General features: G+C 39.7%; 2 protein-coding genes across 7 annotated transcripts in view; both read right to left on the bottom strand.

The window, feature by feature from the left end:
- Window positions 1-4,143: 4,143 nt before the first annotated feature.
- On the bottom strand, window positions 4,144-16,119 carry itih3b.2 (inter-alpha-trypsin inhibitor heavy chain 3b, tandem duplicate 2). Of its 2 annotated transcripts, XM_030050667.1 has the most exons (21): window positions 16,012-16,119; window positions 15,334-15,494; window positions 15,074-15,178; window positions 14,810-14,972; window positions 14,603-14,713; window positions 14,242-14,370; window positions 13,931-14,047; window positions 12,975-13,143; window positions 12,750-12,860; window positions 10,499-10,680; window positions 10,170-10,349; window positions 9,891-10,012; window positions 9,233-9,501; window positions 8,523-8,573; window positions 7,362-7,394; window positions 6,879-6,992; window positions 6,104-6,214; window positions 5,675-5,846; window positions 5,315-5,463; window positions 4,960-5,044; window positions 4,144-4,772 (listed from the first exon to the last, which is right to left on the bottom strand). In XM_030050667.1, exons 1-21 carry the CDS (start codon window positions 16,081-16,083, stop codon window positions 4,658-4,660), a joined length of 2,721 nt encoding a protein of 906 aa, XP_029906527.1. In that variant the 5' UTR covers window positions 16,084-16,119; the 3' UTR covers window positions 4,144-4,657. The 2 variants fall into 2 exon arrangements, with proteins under 2 accessions (XP_029906527.1, XP_029906528.1); XM_030050668.1 differs by lacking the exons at window positions 7,362-7,394; window positions 8,523-8,573.
- Window positions 16,120-16,654: 535 nt separating this feature from the next.
- The window catches only part of wnk2 (WNK lysine deficient protein kinase 2), a 30,065-nt gene continuing 25,582 nt past the window's right edge, over window positions 16,655-21,137 (bottom strand). For 4 of the 5 annotated variants that reach the window (XM_030050638.1, XM_030050640.1, XM_030050639.1 and 1 more), the window contains 3 exons: window positions 20,654-20,698; window positions 19,935-20,251; window positions 16,655-19,201 (listed from right to left, as the gene is read on the bottom strand). In XM_030050638.1, coding sequence (XP_029906498.1) covers window positions 18,923-19,201; window positions 19,935-20,251; window positions 20,654-20,698 — 641 coding nt within the window. In that variant the 3' untranslated portion in view covers window positions 16,655-18,922. Of the gene's footprint in view, window positions 19,202-19,934; window positions 20,252-20,653; window positions 20,924-21,137 lie in introns of those variants that run through there. The other variant, XR_003928203.1, reaches the window with a different exon arrangement.

Below are 21,137 nucleotides of genomic sequence, written 5' to 3' on the forward strand. Positions count from 1 at the left end.
GCTTCTGAAAGTAGACGTTGCACCATACCATTGTGCTCTGATTCAGGAGTTGTCCCTCCCTCCTTTTACCTTCCTGCCCTCCCACCCTCTCTCTCTCTCTCTCTCTCTCTCTCTCTCACTCTCTCTCGCTCTCTCTCGCTCTCTCTCGCTCTCTCTCGCTCTCTCTCGCTCTCTCTCGCTCTCTCTCCCTCTCTCACTCTTTCTCAGGAATCCAGCCCCAGTCCACTCCCTTACAGCACACGTAATACTCTTAACTATGTGCAACGAAATCTTCATTACAATGTAACCAGCAAGGCCTACAGGGGTCAAAGTCCTTGTTTGTTGCCATAGTTTAGTCAAAATAAGATCCCACCTTGAGAACCAGATTAAAGTCTATATACGTACAGGGTGGCATTTTAATTAGTATTTTACAACTGGTTTAGACACTGGGTTTGGATTTAGTGACCATGAAAATTTGTTGAATGATGACTGGTTTATTGCTGTACACAAAACTGGAAAATATTCCTCTGCAGTTCCTGGCATAGTATACAGTGTCCTGTCAAACCGGTTTTCCGCGTCTGTTTCATGAGAATCCACATACCTTTGACTTAATAGTGTATTTCATTCACTGAGGACAAGCCCAGAAGCAACACAATGTTCACAAAGCAGGCTGATCATTTGGCAATATCCTGAGTCAAATTCATACTGGCATTATTGTTACTGTTACTGTGGGGAAAGGTTTTCAGATCAAAGTGAAAAACAATAACCCTCCACTCAGAACATATACCTAATTAATCAAAGTGGCAGAGCCAGATTGTCATATGAGGTCTGTGATAATAATGACTTCATATGACATATTATGACTTCGGGAGTCTTTGTGTAACTACCTATGTTATATATATCATTAGGGTCCTACTTAAAATATCATGGCCTGTGAATGTATGTAATTACAATGTTAATAACAACAACAAACCAAATTAAAACGGCTTTTATTTTCTGCATCTTTGGAACTGAATGTTTCAACTTTCATTACTGATTCACTTCATAACATTGGCTGCCTTTTGATGCAGGGGGATACCAGGTTACTCAGGTTCTGCGGCTTTAGATTTTATTATTTACACTTGTAAATGTCAGAAATCAGTCTGAGTGACCTGCACTAAAGTAACACTCTGATTATGAGAAACCTCACGAACAAGCTTGACTTACTCCAAAGTTAAAGTTAGGTTACTGTGAACCACACTGTATGCAAAACCTCTTTCACTTTTGGTTCTCAGCATGTACACAAACTCAAATTTACAGATTCTGGGGGATATTTCTGCTGAAAATTATTATAATTTTTTAACAGAAGTGCTGTCAAGCATCTATATTAAAGCTAATGCTGAACTTCGCTGTCTAATGTTACTGTGGCCTGAGGTAAGGGAAGTCTCCTGGCAGACCTGCAGGCCGCCCCTGTGGCTGAACAGGGAAAGGATCTCACCAGCGGAAATGGATCTTGCGTCTTCAAAATAAAACCCCTAAGCTCTCTTGTTGCGCTGGCTGAAATGAATCTCACGTTATCAAGATAAAAATTAAACGGCTCAATCAATTAATGTATTTGTAGTAACTGTTATGTTACGGCCTCACTCTGCCTCTGTTAATAACTTTGTTTGTGTGTGTGTGTGTGTGTGTGTGTGTGTGTGTGTGTGTGTGTGTGTGTATGTGTGTGTGTGTCTGCAGACTTACAGCCTCTTGTTCATATGATTTAGTCTCCGTGTCATAGTGGGCCTACCCCCTCATGCTGTGTGGTCGTAAACAGCCTATAGATATCATTTGACGGTGTGTAAAGATTGTCATGTAACTGGAACTGATAAAACAGTCTTTTAATGAGAATGTGTGTCATTTTATTGTTTTATATGGGGAAAAAGGATGGAATGGAAATAAATTACATTTGTAAAATGTTGGGGGAAAAAATCAAGCATTTACTAGAAAATGTTCATTGTTTAATAACTGCTGAATGGTTCAAGTGTTTTAAAAATTGACATTAAGCAAACATTGTGTTTAATTATACAATAGGTCTATTTAACATTTATGTATCTAACTAATAAAGCTTAGTAATAAATCTGAGAGTATCAGCTAATTTTGGCTTAAATGAGAGATTATCTCTGATATTTAGCTCAAAAATTAAATGTTTGTCCCTGAAAATATACAGTATAAATTTTTAATAGCACAGACAAAGTGCTTATACTACTATACAATAAAGAGCGGGGTTTAAAAAAAAAAAAAAAACTCATAAAGATTGCATAAGTCTGCAAGAAAAGCCTTTTTTCATTGTTTGTGGAGTTGGTATGTATGCATGTATGTATGTATGTATATTTATTACATATTAATAGCATTACATGTAGATTCAAGATCCTGTGATTCTGTGACTGATAAAAAAAAACCCGAAAAAACTGTACACTGTGTGTGTGTGTGTGTGTGTGTGTGTGTGTGTGTGTGTGTGTGTGTGTGTGTGTGTGCGCGCGCGCGTGTTTGTGTGGTTAATGGATGAACGTCATTGTCGGTAAGGGTTAGGATCGGGCCTGTCTGTGTGTCAGCCTGCGTGGGAGCCCACACACACACACACACACACACACACACACACACACACACACACACACACAGCCGCGGCGACTGTTAGCTCATGTGAAATTCAGTCACGTCAATGAAGCAAAATCCCAATAAAAAAATGGATCATAAAAGGTTATTTGGTGGGGAGATTAGATGAGGCTAAAGACTGTTGCGTCTGCTGTGACGCAAGGCTATCTGCGTTTTGTGCGGGAGCAGGCAATCGCATTTTTATGTGTGTAAGAAAGATGCATTGAACAAAAAGGGATTTTTAATTCAAAGTAGGAGCTGGTTGGTTCGGGTGATATTGCATTCGTCCAGGGTGTCTGGACACGGCTGAGGGGGTCTTGGTGGTCGTTTGCTTGGATTTATTAGTAGAAAAGATTATTCCGTTACAGTGTCTTTCTAAAGTCAGCATTACATGACAATATTCAGTAAGCTACACAAATCCAGTTAACAAAATTATAATGAATAAATACATAACATTATAATTCAGGAGTAAGAGATTTATAGAAACTTAACAATAATAGGAACTTATCCTTTACTTGTACAGTTTATTAACACTAAATTCTTGACACAAAAGCCATCCATTTCATTTACTTCATGTACTCGAAATCAGTTTACGCTGCCATCTAGTGGCGAACATATACCTTACACCACTTCATGCAGAGAAAATGCTGAATTAGAAGGCTGTCAAGTTATGACTGCCGATGGCACTGTCGTGAACTTATTGAAGTAAGTGATAGCAAATGGAAAATTAATGCACTCTACAGCTTTGTTGTTGCAATATCACTGGCATCACTGGCAGTTTTGGGTTGTTGCAGTCCAATTGACACAGTTGTTGCAAGCAGCGGGCTTCTTTGTGTTGTGTGTTTAAGTTTTAGACTATGCAATGCACACACACACACACACACACACACACACACACACACACACACACACACACACACACACACACACACACGTGCACACATAGAGAGCGCACCCATTAGGCTTTTATGTATTTATTTATTCATCTACACCTTATTTTAGAGACCCCCACCAAGCTCAGATTATACCTCCAGCCCTGTACAGCAACCCAAAATTGTGTTAAAATTAGACAACAAGCCTAAGCAGAAAAAGTGAGAACAAGATAACTTTAATAAAGCCACTGCAGAATTAATGATTTATGACCCAGCATCCCTATGTCACATTATGTGCTCTCACTAAGTAAAGTCCATAAGGCAAGCATGATGTTCATAATTTTGTTGTTTTGGGAAGAATTCACTCTGAACATTTCAGACACCACAAATGTGGTTTTTGGCCCCATTACCAACAGCACGGGCCTGCAAACATGGCAATGGTGTGAGCTCATTCATTTGCTCACACGCCCATACAGTCACAATGTGGCTGTTAGACTCTTTGTCCTTCTAAAGGGATGGAAACGTAGATGGGCAAGTCATCAGCTGTGTGTGGACATCAGAAAGCTCTCACTGAGGATTAACTGAAACAGTTGTTCACTGACAGACACAACAGATATAGTTTATTTAAATGTATTTTTTTTTATTATTTATTTTTGCAGAAGGTGACATATCACTTTTTCTGTGTTGTTAGAAACACCTAATGATGAAACCAAAAAAGCTCTGGGCAAGATGTGCCGACACAGGCTGTGATTGTTCAGAAAATTCACCGTGCCTATTACCCATTTGCTAGCCTCACCATGAAAAATGTGAAATCAGCACCTCACCCAAACATAACCCTAACCTTAACCGTGAGAGCATATCTTGCCCAGAAATGTGTTGGGATCCGTAATATTGCAGTGTGAATGTACAAAATTTTCATGGAAGTAAAATGAGCTATTTGCTATTTGTTTGCTGGATTTGCTGGATCTGGATCATAGCTGGACTAAAGATTAAGTATGTCCACACAGCACAAAGCAAGTTAGCCAACAGAGAAAACCAAAGATCATGTATTTGTTGTTGTTAGTCACATACAGATAAATGTCTAGTATTGATGTGCAACACAGGATTTTGGGTTATGTTTGTTTCCTTTAAAAAAAAAAGAAGAAAAACAGGAAAGCGAGATATTCAGTTGGTTTGCCATCTCTGGTCTCCGGTTACAACTGTGTGACAATGAAGTCACTCAGCTCTCTCTGCAAGACAGACCGAGGAAGAACAAGCCAGCACTGCTGTGACGGGGTTGCGCTAATGCTGTAGTCCACAGCATCAGCTCTACAAAGAAAAGACAGAAATGCCCACTCTATCAGTATGTATCACTGAATATCATGCTCATACAGAGGTTTATGTCTGTAAAAAGAGCTTAATTGTCGCCATGAAATTAAAATCATGGAACAAATTCCATTTTCTTATCTTATTTTACACCCAAGTTGACCAACCAACAACCCAAGACCATATTTACCTAATAACATTAATCTCCTGGCCATTGATCCTTAGTTTTGGCGAGCGAGTTTGTTGGATCTCCTCGTAAACTGCCGGCTTCAGGCCTGGAGCACAGAGGACAGGCAGTGAGATGGTGAGACTGAACGGCTGGCAGAGACCAGACAAATGACGTTTAACATTTTTTTCTCTCTCTGTAAATGAGAGATCGCTCCCTCAGCCACTGCAGCCAAGAGAAAACGTTTTAATTGTGTGTTGACAATCTGATAAATATTGATGTTAAATTATGTAAGCGTATTGGGGCACAGGCACACACACACACACACAAATATTTATAAATACAATAAACACACACAAAATGACCCTATTTCACCTACTTAAAAGTCCGTCAGTGCTGTTGCCTGATGGAAACTGTCTCATGGCCGGCCAGAGGAATTTCTCTCCCTTTCTCTCATGAAGTAAGATGATCATACGTGCATCTCCCGCTGAGACATCTGTCTCCTTGTCCCGCATAATCACTGTCGTACTACAAAAATATGCATCTCAATTCACTTTTCTCTTCTATGCTTATTTAAAGACCTAAAACCTCAATATCAGAATTAGAATAATCTATAATAACTAAAATATGACAGACTCAGCACCTTAAGGTTAAATAGAAACTCCTCTCATAGATAAATTAATAACACTAAACATTATCACTACTGAATGTTTCAAGAATGCAGAGCAGAAAGCAACACCTTCCGACTGAAGTGTGGTCCTGCCCCCAGTGGAAAAATTTCACCGACTGTCCGTCCCGTACAGTGATACCAGTAGTGTCAAACTCAATGTGCTGGTCACTTTTGTAGTGGATGGCAATCTTCCGGAAGCCACTATATGCTGTCGAGTCAAGCTCACCATTCACCGACAGCTCTAGTACATGAGGAAACAAATGTAAGTCAACACCACATATCAGATTGTGGGATAAGTGTGGGAGGGAGCATGCCATATAATTGATTCAAAGATTTCTATGCAGGTAAAACATGATGAACAACAATTACCTCTGAAAAGGCATGCCAGCAAAATAATAAGGGTTATAAAGAAATAAGGTCATGAGGTATATCTGAGGGAACAGGGTGAAATAGATGATGCATCCTACAAAGAATTTGTAATATAATGTCATTAGTGACCTCCATTGGGATCATGCAGTAGTTTAAGCCGCAGAGGTCCAGTCACATCATAACACAGCGGGAGGGTTTGATTCTCAGCTCTCAACAGAAACCTGTGCAGTGTAGGTTTCTCTAAAGAGGAACAGAGAGAGTACAAACACTACAGAGAGAACTATGTCCTACAGCATACTCAAATGCATGTCACTGACACTGAAATGTACAGTATCAAACAACATTTGATACCCATTTTATCTTGACATATCTGAGGATGATGAATGAGCCCATATCTTACAGTAGCTTTCATGACATTCTTGAAACACGTCTTTTCTAAAATTAAGGTGGAATGATGCATCAGCTGACTGGACCAGCACAGAGGAGAATGAGAGAAGAGACATTCTTTCTTCTATTTTTTGATGTTATGTGTTAATGTGTGAAATAAAAATGTGTGGAATTATTATTATTATTATCATTATTATTATTATTATTATTATTATTATTATTTTTTTTAATCATCCACTGTGTGTGTTTTGTTTTTTTTTTTTTTTAAGCAAGGATGAATGTAATGTTGCAGATATGATTAATTTTAGTGACAGTAACTAAATGCCTCTGTAAATGCCTTGTGAACACTCACACAAGGATTAAAAACATTAATTGCAATGAAATGTATTCAGCTGTTACATGACATAAATTGCAAAATAGTATTTTTACAAAACAAATGTCAAGTTATTTCTTAATTTATTGTTCAACCAGAAATAGCTAGGTTTTATGTAAATCATATCTATACAGAATGCCATACCAGTTGCAGCAGTTTGCTCATCGTCAAGATCAACTGAACGTGTCATTGTAGGAACAAAATCGAAAGCCCTGCCACGGTTAACACTAGTACGTGGGCTTCCAGCAGCAGGCATTCCTATTGTCAACAAGAACACAAACACAAAAGCAGAAACACACTCTTGTTTAGTAACCATTTCCAATTTTGTTTCTTTTTTACATAGAAAGGATGATTGAAGAAGCACTACAAAAAAGGATAGGGATATACATAAATGCAGAAAGCCTAACAAACATCAGGTATGCTGATGATACAGTTCTTCTGGCAGAAGATGAGCAGGAACTCATCAAGCAATGTTAGAAGGCTGATAAATAGTCAGACTTGCAGAAGATATGAAATGGCACTGAACAGCGAAAAGACCAAAGCAATGATTATGGGAAATGGGGAAACCGAGAAAATTAAAATTAAAGAGGGAATTCAGAATTACACAAGTACACAAATGCAAACCACCTTCAACGCTGGATCCAGAAAGCTGGGTGATACCTGGCGGAAATAAAATGCAGAATTGGACAGGCAAAAACTGGTTTCTTGGAGAATACAGAACTTCTGAGAAGCATCATCAACATTACAGTAAAGAAAAAGATCACTGAAACATATCTTTTCTGTTCTTACATATGGATCAGAGATATGGACACTGACAGAGGAGGCAAAAAGAGGGATAAATGCATTTGAATAAAAGGTGCCACAGGAGACTGCTCAAGATCAGCTAGAGACGATTTATGGCTAGTGATAAAGTTTTGGAGCTGGAGCTGGAGAAGACATGCATTTTATGAGGACGAGGGAGTGGGAAGGCAATGCGCAATGTGGCTGGATGATATAAAGAGATGGAACAGCGAAATGACATGGACAACTCGAGAGAGACTGAGGGGAGAAGCAGTTAGAATGTCAACCATCACATTAAAGACGACACAAATTATTGGATGAATAACAAAGATTATTAATAGCCGTCTCAGGTGAGAACATTATTGATTCTTGATTGTTAAAGCAGTCACTACTTAAAATGATTTGTTACTTGGTTCAAGTATTAAAATAATGCTTAATTCATATCCCATTATTGCAAAACATCTCCTTATCTCCTTGTTAGTCCAAATATAATATATCTCAACAGGATAAAAGGGTTTTTATTCACATTTTTTTTTTTTATTATTTACAGTGATAACAATGACAAAAGCAACTATAGTGAGCTCTAATATATTTTCAACTACAAAACCAAGTTTCTTATTGGACTCATTGGACTACACTGAATCTCTCTGTGCAAGTTGATTCTTTTTTCCTGTGTACTTGAAAATCGATTTTTGAATGGACGTGTGACCAATATTAACTCTTACAATGGGGATCCTGGTGACCGAAATTCAAATTGTGGTCTTTGCCCATAAAAAAACCTCATGTAGTTGTAGTCTGCGATGGGTTTGCATTCTGTAAATGCAAACAATTTTTTTTTTTTTGATTAATGACTGCAACACTGCTTTAGGGCATAAGAAGACATGCATGCTAAAATAAATAAATAAATAAATAAAAAACATAAAAATTAGGAAACTGATCTATGGCAAATTATAGGTAGGATACATAATTATAAACCTGGCATGAGGATGAATGAAAAAATGTGTTTACCATGGTACATGGGTGGATAGTGTAATAGGTCAGAGGCTGTCATGAGTCTAGCTAGAAAGATGACAAAATTAAGATTAAACATTTGTTATGATGACTTGGTTGTACAAATACATATTGTTACTGCAATAGTTACTGCATTATTGAAAAATGTTTCATGGTCTGCATTTTTAATAAAATGTTCTAATAAGTCAAGTTAGATAAATCACAAAGGGATTTTGCTTGCAAGCAATTTGCTTGCAAGCTCTTAAGAGAGAAAAGTATGTCAGTCTATGGACTTTTTAGTACAATTAAATACACTAAATTACTTCAGACTGGTTGTTTGATGTCAGTATCTCTATCATGTGTTGTCAACAGTGGCGGTTCTACCTATGTTGCCGCCTTAGGCGAAATTACTGCCTTGCGCCCTTCCATGTTACTACTCCTTAAATTAATCCCACAACAACGAGAAGGAGTCACACCTCAATCCCGCCTAGCCATTCCAAACCATTCGTTTGTTTGTTTTTGTGGACTAGCTTTGTCATCCTCTGTCTGCCTGTGTGCACTGTTTATGCTTCTGTGTTTCTTTGTGTTGTTGATTCCCTTGACTACCTGCTGATTTGACTTGCCAGCCTTTATTATTGCCTGCTGGCGATTCTTTGTTTGCCTGCCTGCTTGTTGCAAACTGTGCGCATGTCTCTGGACAATGAGAAAAGTTTCCGGCATAAACTTACTCATCAGCTGTGGGTGCATTTTGCCCTGTCTTGATCCACTTGCTTTGCGCATGCCAGAAGAGGCACGTAACCCCCCCCTTACAAAGGGGCGAGAGCCATGAGATGTCTGTGGTTCCTCTCCCTCTTTGGGTTTGTGGAGGACTTGTGTGTCCTCCCCTGGAGGCTTGGTGACCACCATGGAGGTGAGAGGAGTCACAAAGCTGTATTTCAGAGATAGTTCCAGGGCCTCTTTTCTCACTTTCATCTTCTCAGCCCCAGCTAACTGCAACCTGTTTGACAAATACATGCAATGTTTAAAACTTAAATTATACCAAACATGTGAAACTCAGACTGTATCACAAGCATTTCCTGCTACAGTTTGTTTCTGCATTTCAGTTGAATGTTCACTTTCATTCAGTTTTTATTCCACAATCTGAACTTTGTTACAATGCAGGACTATGCACAATGCATTCATGCATGTAATTATTTAAAAAATATTCTTCTCTAACTATTCTTGTAGATAACTATTCTGCATTTCTCTATTTGCAATCATGTGTACATTCATATTGCTGTATTTATTTATCCTTGTTGTCTTTATTTAATTATTTATTAACTCAAACTATCTCTGACAAAAGTACAAAGAGAAAAAGAGACTGCCAAATTTTTAGAAAAGACTTACTCTTTCTCCAGGAGCTGTTTCACAGTTAGAAATGCCCAAACTCTCTTGATGTTGTCGTTCAAAACTGTTCCAGTGGAATCCACAGTGGCATTTTTGTCAGTAAACTCCACCTTACGGTTTAACTGCGTTCATCAAAGTATATCCTTGTGTCAGAATGCAGTTATTGTCTCAAAAGTTTAGAAACATGTAGCTTTTAACAAAAGCATAGTTAATTTATGAAATGAAACCTATCACACAAGATTTCTCCATAAAGTTTACACAGTGAGGAACAGTCCTTACCGAAATGGCCACAACCTGTGGACTGAATGTTTCAATACTGTTGTCAGTGATCTGACCAGCCACCACAATCTCAGAGCCGTTATAATACTGGCTGAAGTTGGTCTGGGTGAGATTTGTCCCACCAATATAGATCATCATTACATCTGTCAAGAGAGGAGTGGCCACCTCTTCATAGAAACCCTGATGAAATATAAACATCATCATGATTGATTCTCTACAAAACCAACCTGGTTGTTGCTGGTTGTATTTTATTCTTAGAAACAAAGGACATTGCATGATAAAAAGCAAATGTTTGTTATGTGAAAGAGTGCATGGCAATCATATCTTACCCTCAGCTGCAGGTCAGCATCAAAGTCCTCATAAATACGTCGTGCCACACCGCTGTTCTCCAGTGCCATCTTCTCAAGGAACTCAAAATTTACATCAAATCCAAACCCAAGACAGTAGAGTGGGAATTTCTTGTCTATGGCCTCTCTTACATTTGACTGTATTTTTTGAATATTTGTCACCCCTGTTAAGATAAATGCAGTCAGTGGTAGGGTCCTGTGAGCACTGTGTATATTGTATTGCTGGTTAGGGTCACTTTCAATATACAATATACTGTACAAGTGAACATAAATATTTTGAGTTTTATGATATTTAATTTCAGTTGTCAGTTGAGTATGAAAGTGCACATCTAATGAACCCTTAAAACGTAATGATGCTTATCTTAGCTTATGTAAATGGATCTTCATTATTTTTAAGTCCTATAGAGATGGGTTTTAGCTTGTTAGCAGGAGAGTGTGTGGACATACCGGTACTACAGCTAAGCTCAGTTCTCTTGACCCCTGGATCAACTCAGTGACAGTAGTGTCAGTTGTAAAATAGACAGAAAATAGAAAAAGAGAGGAAGGAGTGTGTTGTCCAAGTCCAATTAAGCATGTCAAATGTTGAAGAACGAAATACAGTGGAGGAAATAATTATTTGATCCCTTGCCGATTTTGTAAGTTTGCCTACTGACAAAGAAATGAACACTCTATAATTTTAATGGTAGGTTTATTCTAACAGTGAGAGATAGAATACCAAAAAGAAAATCCAAAAAATCACTTAACATAAAAGACATAAACTGATTTGCATTTCATTGAGTGAAATAAGTATTTGATCCCCTAGCAAAACATGATGTAGTACTTGGTGGCAAAACCCTTGTTGGCAAGTGAAGAGGTCAGACATTTTTTGTAGTTGATCACCAGGTATATACACACATCAGGAAGAATTTTGGTCCACTCCTCTTTGCAGATCATCTCCAAATCCTTAAGGTTTCGAGGCTGTCATGTGGCAACTTGAAGCTTCAGCTCCCTCCACAGATTTTCTATGGGATTAAGGTCTGGAGACTGGCGAGGCCACTCCATGACCTTAATGTGCTTCTTCTTGAGCCACTCCTTTGTTGCCTTGGCCGTATGTTTTGGGTCATTGTCGTGCTGGAAGACCCATCCACAACCCATTTTCAGTGTTCTGGCAGAGGGAAGGAGGTTGTCACTCAGGATTTTGCGGTACATGGCCCTGTCCATCCTCCTGTCGATGCGGTGAAGTCGTCCTGTCCCCTTGGCAGAGAAACACCCCCAAAGCATAATGTTTCCATCTCCATGCTTGATGGTGGGGATGGTGTTCTTGGGGTCATAATCAGCATTTCTCTTCCTCCAAACACGGCGAGTTGAGTTGATGCTAAAGAGCTCAATTGTGGTCTCATCTGACCACAGCACCTTCTCCCAAGCATTCTCTGAATCATTCAGGTGTTCATTGGCAAACTTCAGACGGGCCTGTACATGTGCCTTCTTGAGCAGGGGGACCTTGCGGGCACTGCAGGATTTTAATCCATTACAGCATAGTGTGTTACCAATGATTTTCTTGGTGACCATGGTCCCAGCTGCCTTGAGATCATTAAGAAGCTCCTCCCGTGCAGTTGTAGGCTGATTTCTCACCTTTCTCATGATTATTGATACCCCACAAGGTGAGATCTTGCGTGGAGCCCCAGACCGAGGTCAACTGATGGTCATTTTGTGTTTCTTCCATTTTCGAATAATTGCACCAGCAGTTGTCTCCTTCTCACCCAGCTTCTTGCTTATGGTCTTGTAGCACTTTCCGGCCTTGTGCAGGTCTATAATCTTGTCCCTGACATCCTTAGACAGCTCTTTGGTCTTGCCCATGATGGAGAGGTTGGAGTCTGATTGATTGATTCTGTGAACAGCTGTCTTATATACAGGTGACAAGTTGAGACAGGTGTCTTTTATGCAGGTAACAAGTTGAGATTAGTATCTATTATTAGTTGAGTATCTAATAGGTCTGTGGGAGCCAGAATTCTTAATGGTTGCTAGGGGATCAAATACTTATTTCACTCAGTGAAATGCAAATCAGTTTATATCTTTTATATAATGTGATTTTCTGGATTTTCTTTTTGATATTCTATCTCTCACTGTTGGAATAAACCTACCAGTAAAATTATAATGGTGTTCATTTCTTTGTAAATAGGCAAACTTACAAAATCGGCAAGGGATCAAATAATTATTTCCTCCACTGTAGAGAGAGTTTATGTTGTGTTATTACCTGTAGTTGGGTCTCCATCAGTGAGAAGTATAAGGAGAGATGCTGAACCTTCTCTTGTGTATTCATTTAGCATACGTGCTCCTTCCAACACTGCATCATTAATGTTAGTGGCTGAAATAAAATATGTGTTATCAGCACCATTCTGTTGTTTAAATACACTACATGTCAGACAGTATATTCACATGCCATGAGATACATGGATATTTAAGCCCAAGGTCATTTCACCTCCTGAATCTCTAATTTTTCTTGCAAAATCCTTGGCAGCATCCAGGTTGCTCTGTGTGGCCTGGAGAAGTTCTCTTTTCCAGGGAGAAATGTTGCCATTAAAAGTGATCAGACCAAAGTAGTCATCTTCCGCTAGGTCACCTAAGATTTGGAGTAATGCTGCACGGGTCTGAGCAAAAACATCATTCACAAAGTGTATTAGAACTTCATTTATTCAAAGAAGAAACTGTTCATTAACACTTATTTCAAGCAAAATTTTCTCTTGTAGTGGCTCATTTATTAAATAGCCTGATGTGGTCCATCTGTCATACATAACAAAGTCAGAATTTATAATTGATTCACATAGCAGTAGCATGCAGGCTGTTGCTCCTCTTTCACTAGAAAGTTCCTGGGTCCTGCCTTTCCACGCAGCAGTGACATAAACAACATGTTTTCCTCTCTAGCCAAATTACGTCCTAAATTTTAAGGCTCAAGTCCTTATGAAGTCATGATTCTCTCCTCAAGATTTAGGCTGATTAATTGTGGGTCAATGTGGATGTGGGATATGAGGAGCTGATTAGGTGATGTCAGTTGCAGTCATGTTTGATGTGAGGTCAATGGTAACTCCCTTATCTTTCCCTTCACCACTAGAGGACCTGCAAGAACAGCATAAATTGCATAATTTTAATATTTAGCTTTGAGGGAGGTAGACTATCCGTCTTTCTCAAAAAGCTCAAGTTCCAGTGAAGTCACAAGTCACTAGTGTTAAAGTCAGAGATGAGTGGCAAGTCTGTCTTGATTTTGTCAAGTTTACTCCAAAGTCATCAAATTTGTGACTTGAGTCTAAGTCCAAGTCATGTGACTTCAGTCCACACCTATTTTGGTTCTCCAAAGAGTTCCTGTTTTCTGGGGACACTTCCTCTGCAGTGGAGAAGGGATGTATCTCTCACACACTCACACTCCTCCAAACACTGTACCTGTTCAATTTTTCTGCCGTGCATGGAGCCGCTTCGATCAATAATGAAGACGACATTCTTTGGTATGCGGGGAAGATCACCTGGGGCAAAGTGATGGACAAAGTATCCATCTGACTCCTTGGGATGGGTTAGAAAAAAGTGAAGTTAGTGAGGCTTGCTAATGAGACAATGAGGATTGAAAGCTTCTTTTCCTCTTCATAACTCAGATGTCTAACAGTTTCCAGTGCTAAACTGTCTGACACTGACCTCATTAAGCTCAAAGTAGCTTTTTATGTACAATGTGAGAGCTCTGCTCTTAACTTTGGCTGTACCTTGATTTCTCCCAGTGGGTTCGATCTGAGGACATCATAAACAATAACCAGATCGCCATTCATACCCTGCTCTCCACAGCTGTCACAGATTTTCTGCTGGTCCTCTGTTGGGTAGAAGTACACCCATGCCTGTAAACACAATGAATCACTGATTACTGTTTGTCAGTAATTACTGATTCCTCATATATATGCAATCAACAAGAAGAAATAACTGAGTGAGTCCTTTGCACTGATCATATGCTTCACACATCATACTGACTCATACCTTTGTCATCCCTTTAATTTTGTAGGTTACAGATATTTGGTAGAGTGACTACATGTGTACATTTTTTGTGTCATTTTGTGGTCCCATGCACTGTACCTGATCATGAGTCTGTGTTTTGGTGATTGCATTAGCAAGGGTTTTGGTGCTTAGTCCTCCTTTAACCTCCAGGAAATTAATGCCTGCCTTCTCGTTTATGTGTATGTCAATCTGGAATTGAGAATGAAAGACCAGTGTTAACCACTCTGACCAAGAAACAATGTTTTGTGAATGATCACTGCATAACAAACAATAGGAAAGACTCACCTTGAAGTCTTTGACAGGCTGCATGGGTCTAGCATGGATTTGCAACTCATACTTGCCAAGCCTGCGTATCAGCAGTTCTTCATAGGTGAGTTCAAAGGTCACCTTTTGGAGAGCAGCCACAGTAACGGATGTCTTAAATTCCTCAAGGGTCCTCCCCACAGAACTGTAACAGAGAGATGGAAATCATTGCACCTGGGGACACAAATGCTAAATTTTATTTCATTTTTTTTTTAAGAACTGACAGCACACTGGTCCTAAATTTACCTGACCAGACCAGCACTTTGGCCACGGGACACAGCCTCATTGTACTGCTGCTGAGCTTCCTCCTTGGCTTTCACAATGCCATCATACATCTGTCCATCGATAAGCCTGAGGAGAATCAGTGGTCAAAATAAATACATACTCCTGAGTCACCCTTGAATTATTTTTCATAACTCTGCACTGTACTATATGTATATATAATGCCTATACAAAGTTTCTGGCCAATGGAATAATTTCAGAGAGCATCTCTGCTAAAGACCCACATTCTGAATTTACTGATGAAGGCATTCTTGGGAATTCGAACATGGAATTCTATTTCTTTAGGCTCGTCCATGCGATTGACCACTCGGCTGGTGATGACAGTGATGGCATAACGACTGGTCACGGTGGAGTTGATATGGAAACTGTAGATGTCCCAGTCCTCCTGAACAAGCACAGGGAGCACACATCACAACAAAAACTGTTTTGGTTGATCATGCTGACCACTGATGACCAGCTGAACAAAGATCAAGGTGCTAGGTATGACTAAGAAGCATACATGAATTCTCATTGGTCTAACTACAGAAACACCCCCCTGGCTGCCCCTTATTTTTCAAAAAGGTAGTTCAGTTTCACTTGGCAGTGACTTTATGCATTTGCACGCATGCACACACACACGCACACCCAAACACACACACACATTGAAAGGGCATAAAACAACATTAAGGTACAGAGCCAGAAGGTCCTTCACCCTGCTGTGCTTGTTTATCAAACAGGCATAGTTCACTGTGTTATAACTGATAGGAAATGGCAGAAACAGATTAATCAAAGATGAGCCTCAAATGTCTATTAGTAGAGCTGATCACCTTTCAGCATTCAACTCATTCAAACTTGATCACATGTAGAATACATGCATAAACTCCTATAAACTGAGCATGTCAACACAAGAGAATGTACCTTACCTTGTTTGGTGCTGTGGTGACAAAAGCCAGCAACAGTCCAAGGAGAATGCTTTGTGCCACAGCTCTCACCATTGTGGCAACTGCACAAATGATACCCAGAAATCTCAAACTGACTTTTAAACTCAAATAAATGAGGGACGGCAGTGTACGTAATTTTTTTTTTTTTTTTTTTTTGGTTTGTTTTTCCTTAAAGGGCTATTACTTTTCTGTTTCCGCCCTCTTTTTCACCAACTCCCTCATTTGCATGCAACACAACACACATGAATGCACCCTCAGACCCACACAAACACACAGGCACACAAATACTTACACCCCCACCACCCCCATACACCAGCCCACACGCACATGCACACACTGACATGAAGTCTCCTCCTCCTCCTTTCAGGGAATTACAACAGAGCTGACACAAGATTTCCCGGCTTTATTATAGGAGACAAAAAAGAGAAATGGAAAGAAGAAGCAATTCTTGTGTAATAACTCTGGACAGCATATGTGCACTTTGTTGCCACATTGAAAGCTTTCCGTGCAAACAAAGCCAGCATTGGTTTAAAAGCTTGCAGTGAAAAAGACATTGTGAGACAAACTGGCTCTGTAATGTTTAAATGTACATGGCATATGAAAAAGGTACGTGACAAATACAGGATGGTCTCGAGCAAAAATGAATTTATTATTTCTGTCTTCAAGTATGTACAGCTTTTGTGAAAGAGTACTTCTGACCAGGTCAGGAAAGTGCAGGGAAAACAGGCGATACAGCAGGCAAAAGCAATCATACACGTAGCTTTCATTACAAGCATTAAAGAGACCGAAGGTAAGATTTACTGTGTAAAGCACATGAAAATAGCTGCATAGAAGACATGTTCCAGAGAAACAAAAATCCCTATTTCATGGAAGATATTCTGCCTTCCTGACAACAAAACGTTAATTTAAACAAACCCAGCTGCACACTGTGCAAATGGGAGAGGGTTCAAATTGTAACAAGCAAAAGGTTGAAGTTCAAGAGCTTGCAGCTTGGCCATCTCAGATCACAGCACAATGTCTTGCACTGGAACCGTACAGAGGTCCAAACAAACACAGTTTGCTTTTCTTTGAGTTTAATCTGCAGTGAAAATGAACTGCGTTGACCAGTTTGTCTGTGTGGCTCTGTCAGCTTTTAAGAAATGTCTGCCTCATTATACCATAATACTTCTCAAATGAATGGATGCATTTTGCCACTTTTTTTTTTTTTTTTTTTTTTTAGAATATATCAAAGCATTGATGAATACACCTGCCTGTCCTCCAAAAGGAGTTGAAGAAGTTTTATAAGAAAAACAAAACAAAACCCTGTAGCACACAACACTCTCTACAAAATAGTATTAGCATGTTAAATCACTGGTGGAAATAACTAATGCAAGTCTCTTTTTAGAGGTCACTCTATTCAAATAAGAACCCCCTGGTAGCACAATCTTTGCTGCAAACCTCTGAATAAAGTCAGTCATACTGCATATAGTTAGCTTTGCGAGCCAGATGATCATGTGAGGTCAGCATCTAATATCCTTGATTCCATAACATAACAAATGTACTGTACAAACAGTGTGTCAACATTTTGACTGAACTGTTGTGGCTTTTCAATAAATCACATTCTATATATGCCTCTAACATTCATGTGATGTCACCTTTTACCAACAAAACCAAGCAAACTGTAATCTCATAGAAACCACAAAGGCAACAATATGTAAAGCTACAGGGTGCATCAGAAGAGGTATGAGATGATAATGATTTTGAGAAGACTCATATGGTGAGTCTGTCAGCCCTCCTTGTTGTATGATATCAATGCCAATTTTATAAGAATATCACCCTACATCTCACCATATCAACCTGTGCACATTCAGAATACCAGTGTATTCATGCAGGCTGTGGTGCAGGTGGTAGAGCAAAACCATGTAACTATCAATAGATAACTTCAGTGACCAAGGAACAATTCACAGTAAAGATATTACATAACTCAATTTTGGACAATTGTTACAGTAAGTGATATTTTTTACGAACTGCAACAGGATCGGATTAAACTGTTCAGTTATGTTTTCAATAGCTAAATTAAATACGTCTCAGTTGTACAGTTTAAATCCACATTCATCATTCAAATCACATCATTTACCTTTGTCTGTTTTGATTCGAAATGCTTTTCTTCAAAAAACTGTAACCGCTATTCAAGGCACTCTCACAGGTAATTTTTTTGTCACCTGAAGATAAAGTTCAAGTTCATTCAAATCTCTTAAGGATATTTCAAGCGTTTGTGCTGGAAGCATTTCATTGATGAAGAAAAGCGACCTATCCTTGGACAGAGAGCAGAGTCAAGCAACCAGTCCTAGTGACTGGGATGTCAAGGCTTCACAGTGACGGCATGACAGTGATTAGGTGTTGCATTAAGACACATCTCTGCAGCACCTGCTAACAGTATGGATTATCTAATGTTACCTGTAGAAACACACAGGAGCTATGTACAGACTAATAGGAGTTTATATACACACGGCAGCTTACATACATTGGGATGATATGAGTAATGCAAACATGAACTATTTGTATACAAACACCATGAATGAACAATGTACCAGTGATTATGTACATTAAACAAGTGGTAATGTACAAAATAAACTGAAAAAAAATCTGCACTTTCAAGCCTGAATGGGCTAATTATATATCTTTTTTCATGTACTACTACCAATAATTTGCTGCACACAAAGATTATGTACTGCAGTATGGACATGAGGTATACCGACGCAAATGAATCCTCAAACTCAAGAATACAGCAGGCTATGTACAAATGGTTACATACATGCTGGTTAATATATACAATATATGCACAGTAGATTGACTAGAGCTATAATGAAATTTATTTTTGGTAACAGAGTTGGAAGACACAATGCTACTCGGGTTAGAGAGTCCTAGCTTTAGGGTCGGGGGGCTCATATGATGGAGCTGGAATGGGGGTGGGAGCATCCTGGGCTGAGGGCACAGCAGGAAAGGCAAAGACCCCTGAAGAGAGGGGAGAGGGCAGCCCAGGCCACTGGGTCACACAGAGAGGTGAGGACAAACCGCTGAATGGAGCAGAGGAAGGTAGCTCATAACTAGGCTGGTGCCCTATAGAGGGGCTGGTCATCACTGTTGACCTGAAGCTGCTACCCTCAGGACCTGGGGCTGTCCATGACGGTACCTAAGGAGTTGGATGATAACGGTATTTGTTTAACTTCACAACAACTACAAACCACTCAATTCAACACTCAATTGCTTTTCTCCTGTGTAAACAGGAGGTTAGATGCACAAAAAGACTGTGTGTAGTGCTGCCGAACTAAAGATGTGTTCCTCCTTCAGGAAGAGTGAGGCACCTCTGTGAATCTAATAAATGTCTCTACCCCCATTTGAGTAGTGCACAAACTATTTTTGTAGTCTTAACATCAGCGCATGGCCATAGCTTGTTTCCTTCGTTGGTGCTTCATACTGACTACTGCGATATTACAGGTATGCAACAGATCCACCTACTGAACAGTGACTGCTGAATGGTAATTGCTCTTGTCGGCCATGGTGTGATGTCAGGGGGATCAATCAAGGCATTTTGAGTATTTTTATTATGTCTGTAGCCTTAATCATTCATAGTTACTTTAAATTGTTGTGTATTTAAGTTCTAGTCTAGGAGTACATCCAAGTCTCATGTAAAGTAGAAACTAAGCTGCGGCTACAAAAGCTCCATTCAGAGATCTTTTTTCTCCATATATACAATGTGTTTGCTTCATTGAATAATATTTAAACTGAATTCTCTGACTAATAAAGATTGTCACAAATTTTGATGAAAAAAAAAAAAAAAAAACACGCCTCAGGCTGATTGTTTCCATTAAGGGGGACCTGTGTCCTGCTGAAAGCTTCAAAGTGTTACATATCATGAAACTCACATCCGCAGCACCTGCCAGTCCGTCGTGTGTTCGAGGTGCAGCCTGACTCCATAGCTGCTGCCCGCTGATACTGAGGGAGTTGGTGCGTGGCCTGTGGGTGACAATAAGAACCTCCTGGGCCCAGTCATCCATTAGCCACTGGAGGTCATCAGTCAGATTGCTTTCATTAACACCTACAAATGTGCCAGTGTAGGTGCCCGTCTTATTGTTGCTGTTATTGGCCTGAGCTTGGGCCAGCCCCATCACTGGCTGATGGGAAGGGGGCGTGGCAGTAGTTGGTGGCTGCTGTGACTGATTGGAAGCTCCTGCTCCAGACCCTGGGCAGGCGCACGCGCACACACACACACACACACACACACACACACACACACACACACACACACACACACACACACACACACACACACACACACACACACACACACACACACACACACACACACACACACACACACACACACACACACACACACACACACACACACACCATGCTGATTAAGCTGATTATGCTCAAATCCATTAAAAAAGCAAAAACAGACAGGTTGTTCACCTCTGACTTTCTGTTTTTCTCATTGAGCCCCAAAACGGTATGAATGATTCCACATAATATGTCATGAATTAAGGTTTAAGAATAAACAGATTAGGCATAAATTCTCATGAATTAAGGTTTTTTAATATGAATTACTTTGAAGTAATTCCTCGGGGGACATTATACTTACTGCTGCCTCGCTCTTTGCCAAGACACAGTCGCTTCAGCGTTGACCCTAGGAGACAAAAAAAGACTTCATACAAATGTATTTTCATGTGATCAAAAAATATTGTTCTACAGTGAGATGCAATGCAAAACAGAGAATAGATGGATGCAGCAACACCACTACAAAACAAAAGTATGGAAAAAAAAATATTCAGTCCCCTGAACCAAAAAGTCTCCTAAATGGCTAATCATGCAGGTAGTCCAGGTGAGGGCCACAGCAAAGTGTGATGTGTTCCTTTAGGGCAGGGGTGTCAAACTCGTGCCATGGAGGGCCGAGAGGCTGCAGGTTTTCATTCCAACCAACAACTCCACCAGGTGATTTCACTGATTAGTCCCGCCTCTCTGTTTGGAGGTAGGGTGATCAGTGAAATCACCTGGAGGAGTTTTTGGTTGGAATGAAAACCTGCAGCCTCTTGGCCCTCCATGGCACGAGTTTGACACCCCTGCTT

Source organism: Myripristis murdjan, chromosome 5 (assembly GCF_902150065.1).
Source record: "Myripristis murdjan chromosome 5, fMyrMur1.1, whole genome shotgun sequence".
Lineage (NCBI taxonomy): Eukaryota > Metazoa > Chordata > Actinopteri > Holocentriformes > Holocentridae > Myripristis > Myripristis murdjan.

Excerpts from the sequence above, each read along its gene's own strand:
- itih3b.2 (XM_030050667.1), bottom strand. The coding sequence starts at position 16,083 with ATGGTGAGAGCTGTGGCACAAAGCATTCTCCTTGGACTGTTGCTGGCT. Across the intron at positions 6,215-6,878 it reads TGAGCAAACTGCTGCAACTG|AGAAACCTACACTGCACAGG; the intron begins GTATGGCATTCT and ends GTTCCTCTTTAG. Across the intron at positions 5,847-6,103 it reads ACTGCATGATCCCAATGGAG|AGCTGTCGGTGAATGGTGAG; the intron begins GTCACTAATGAC and ends CTCATGTACTAG.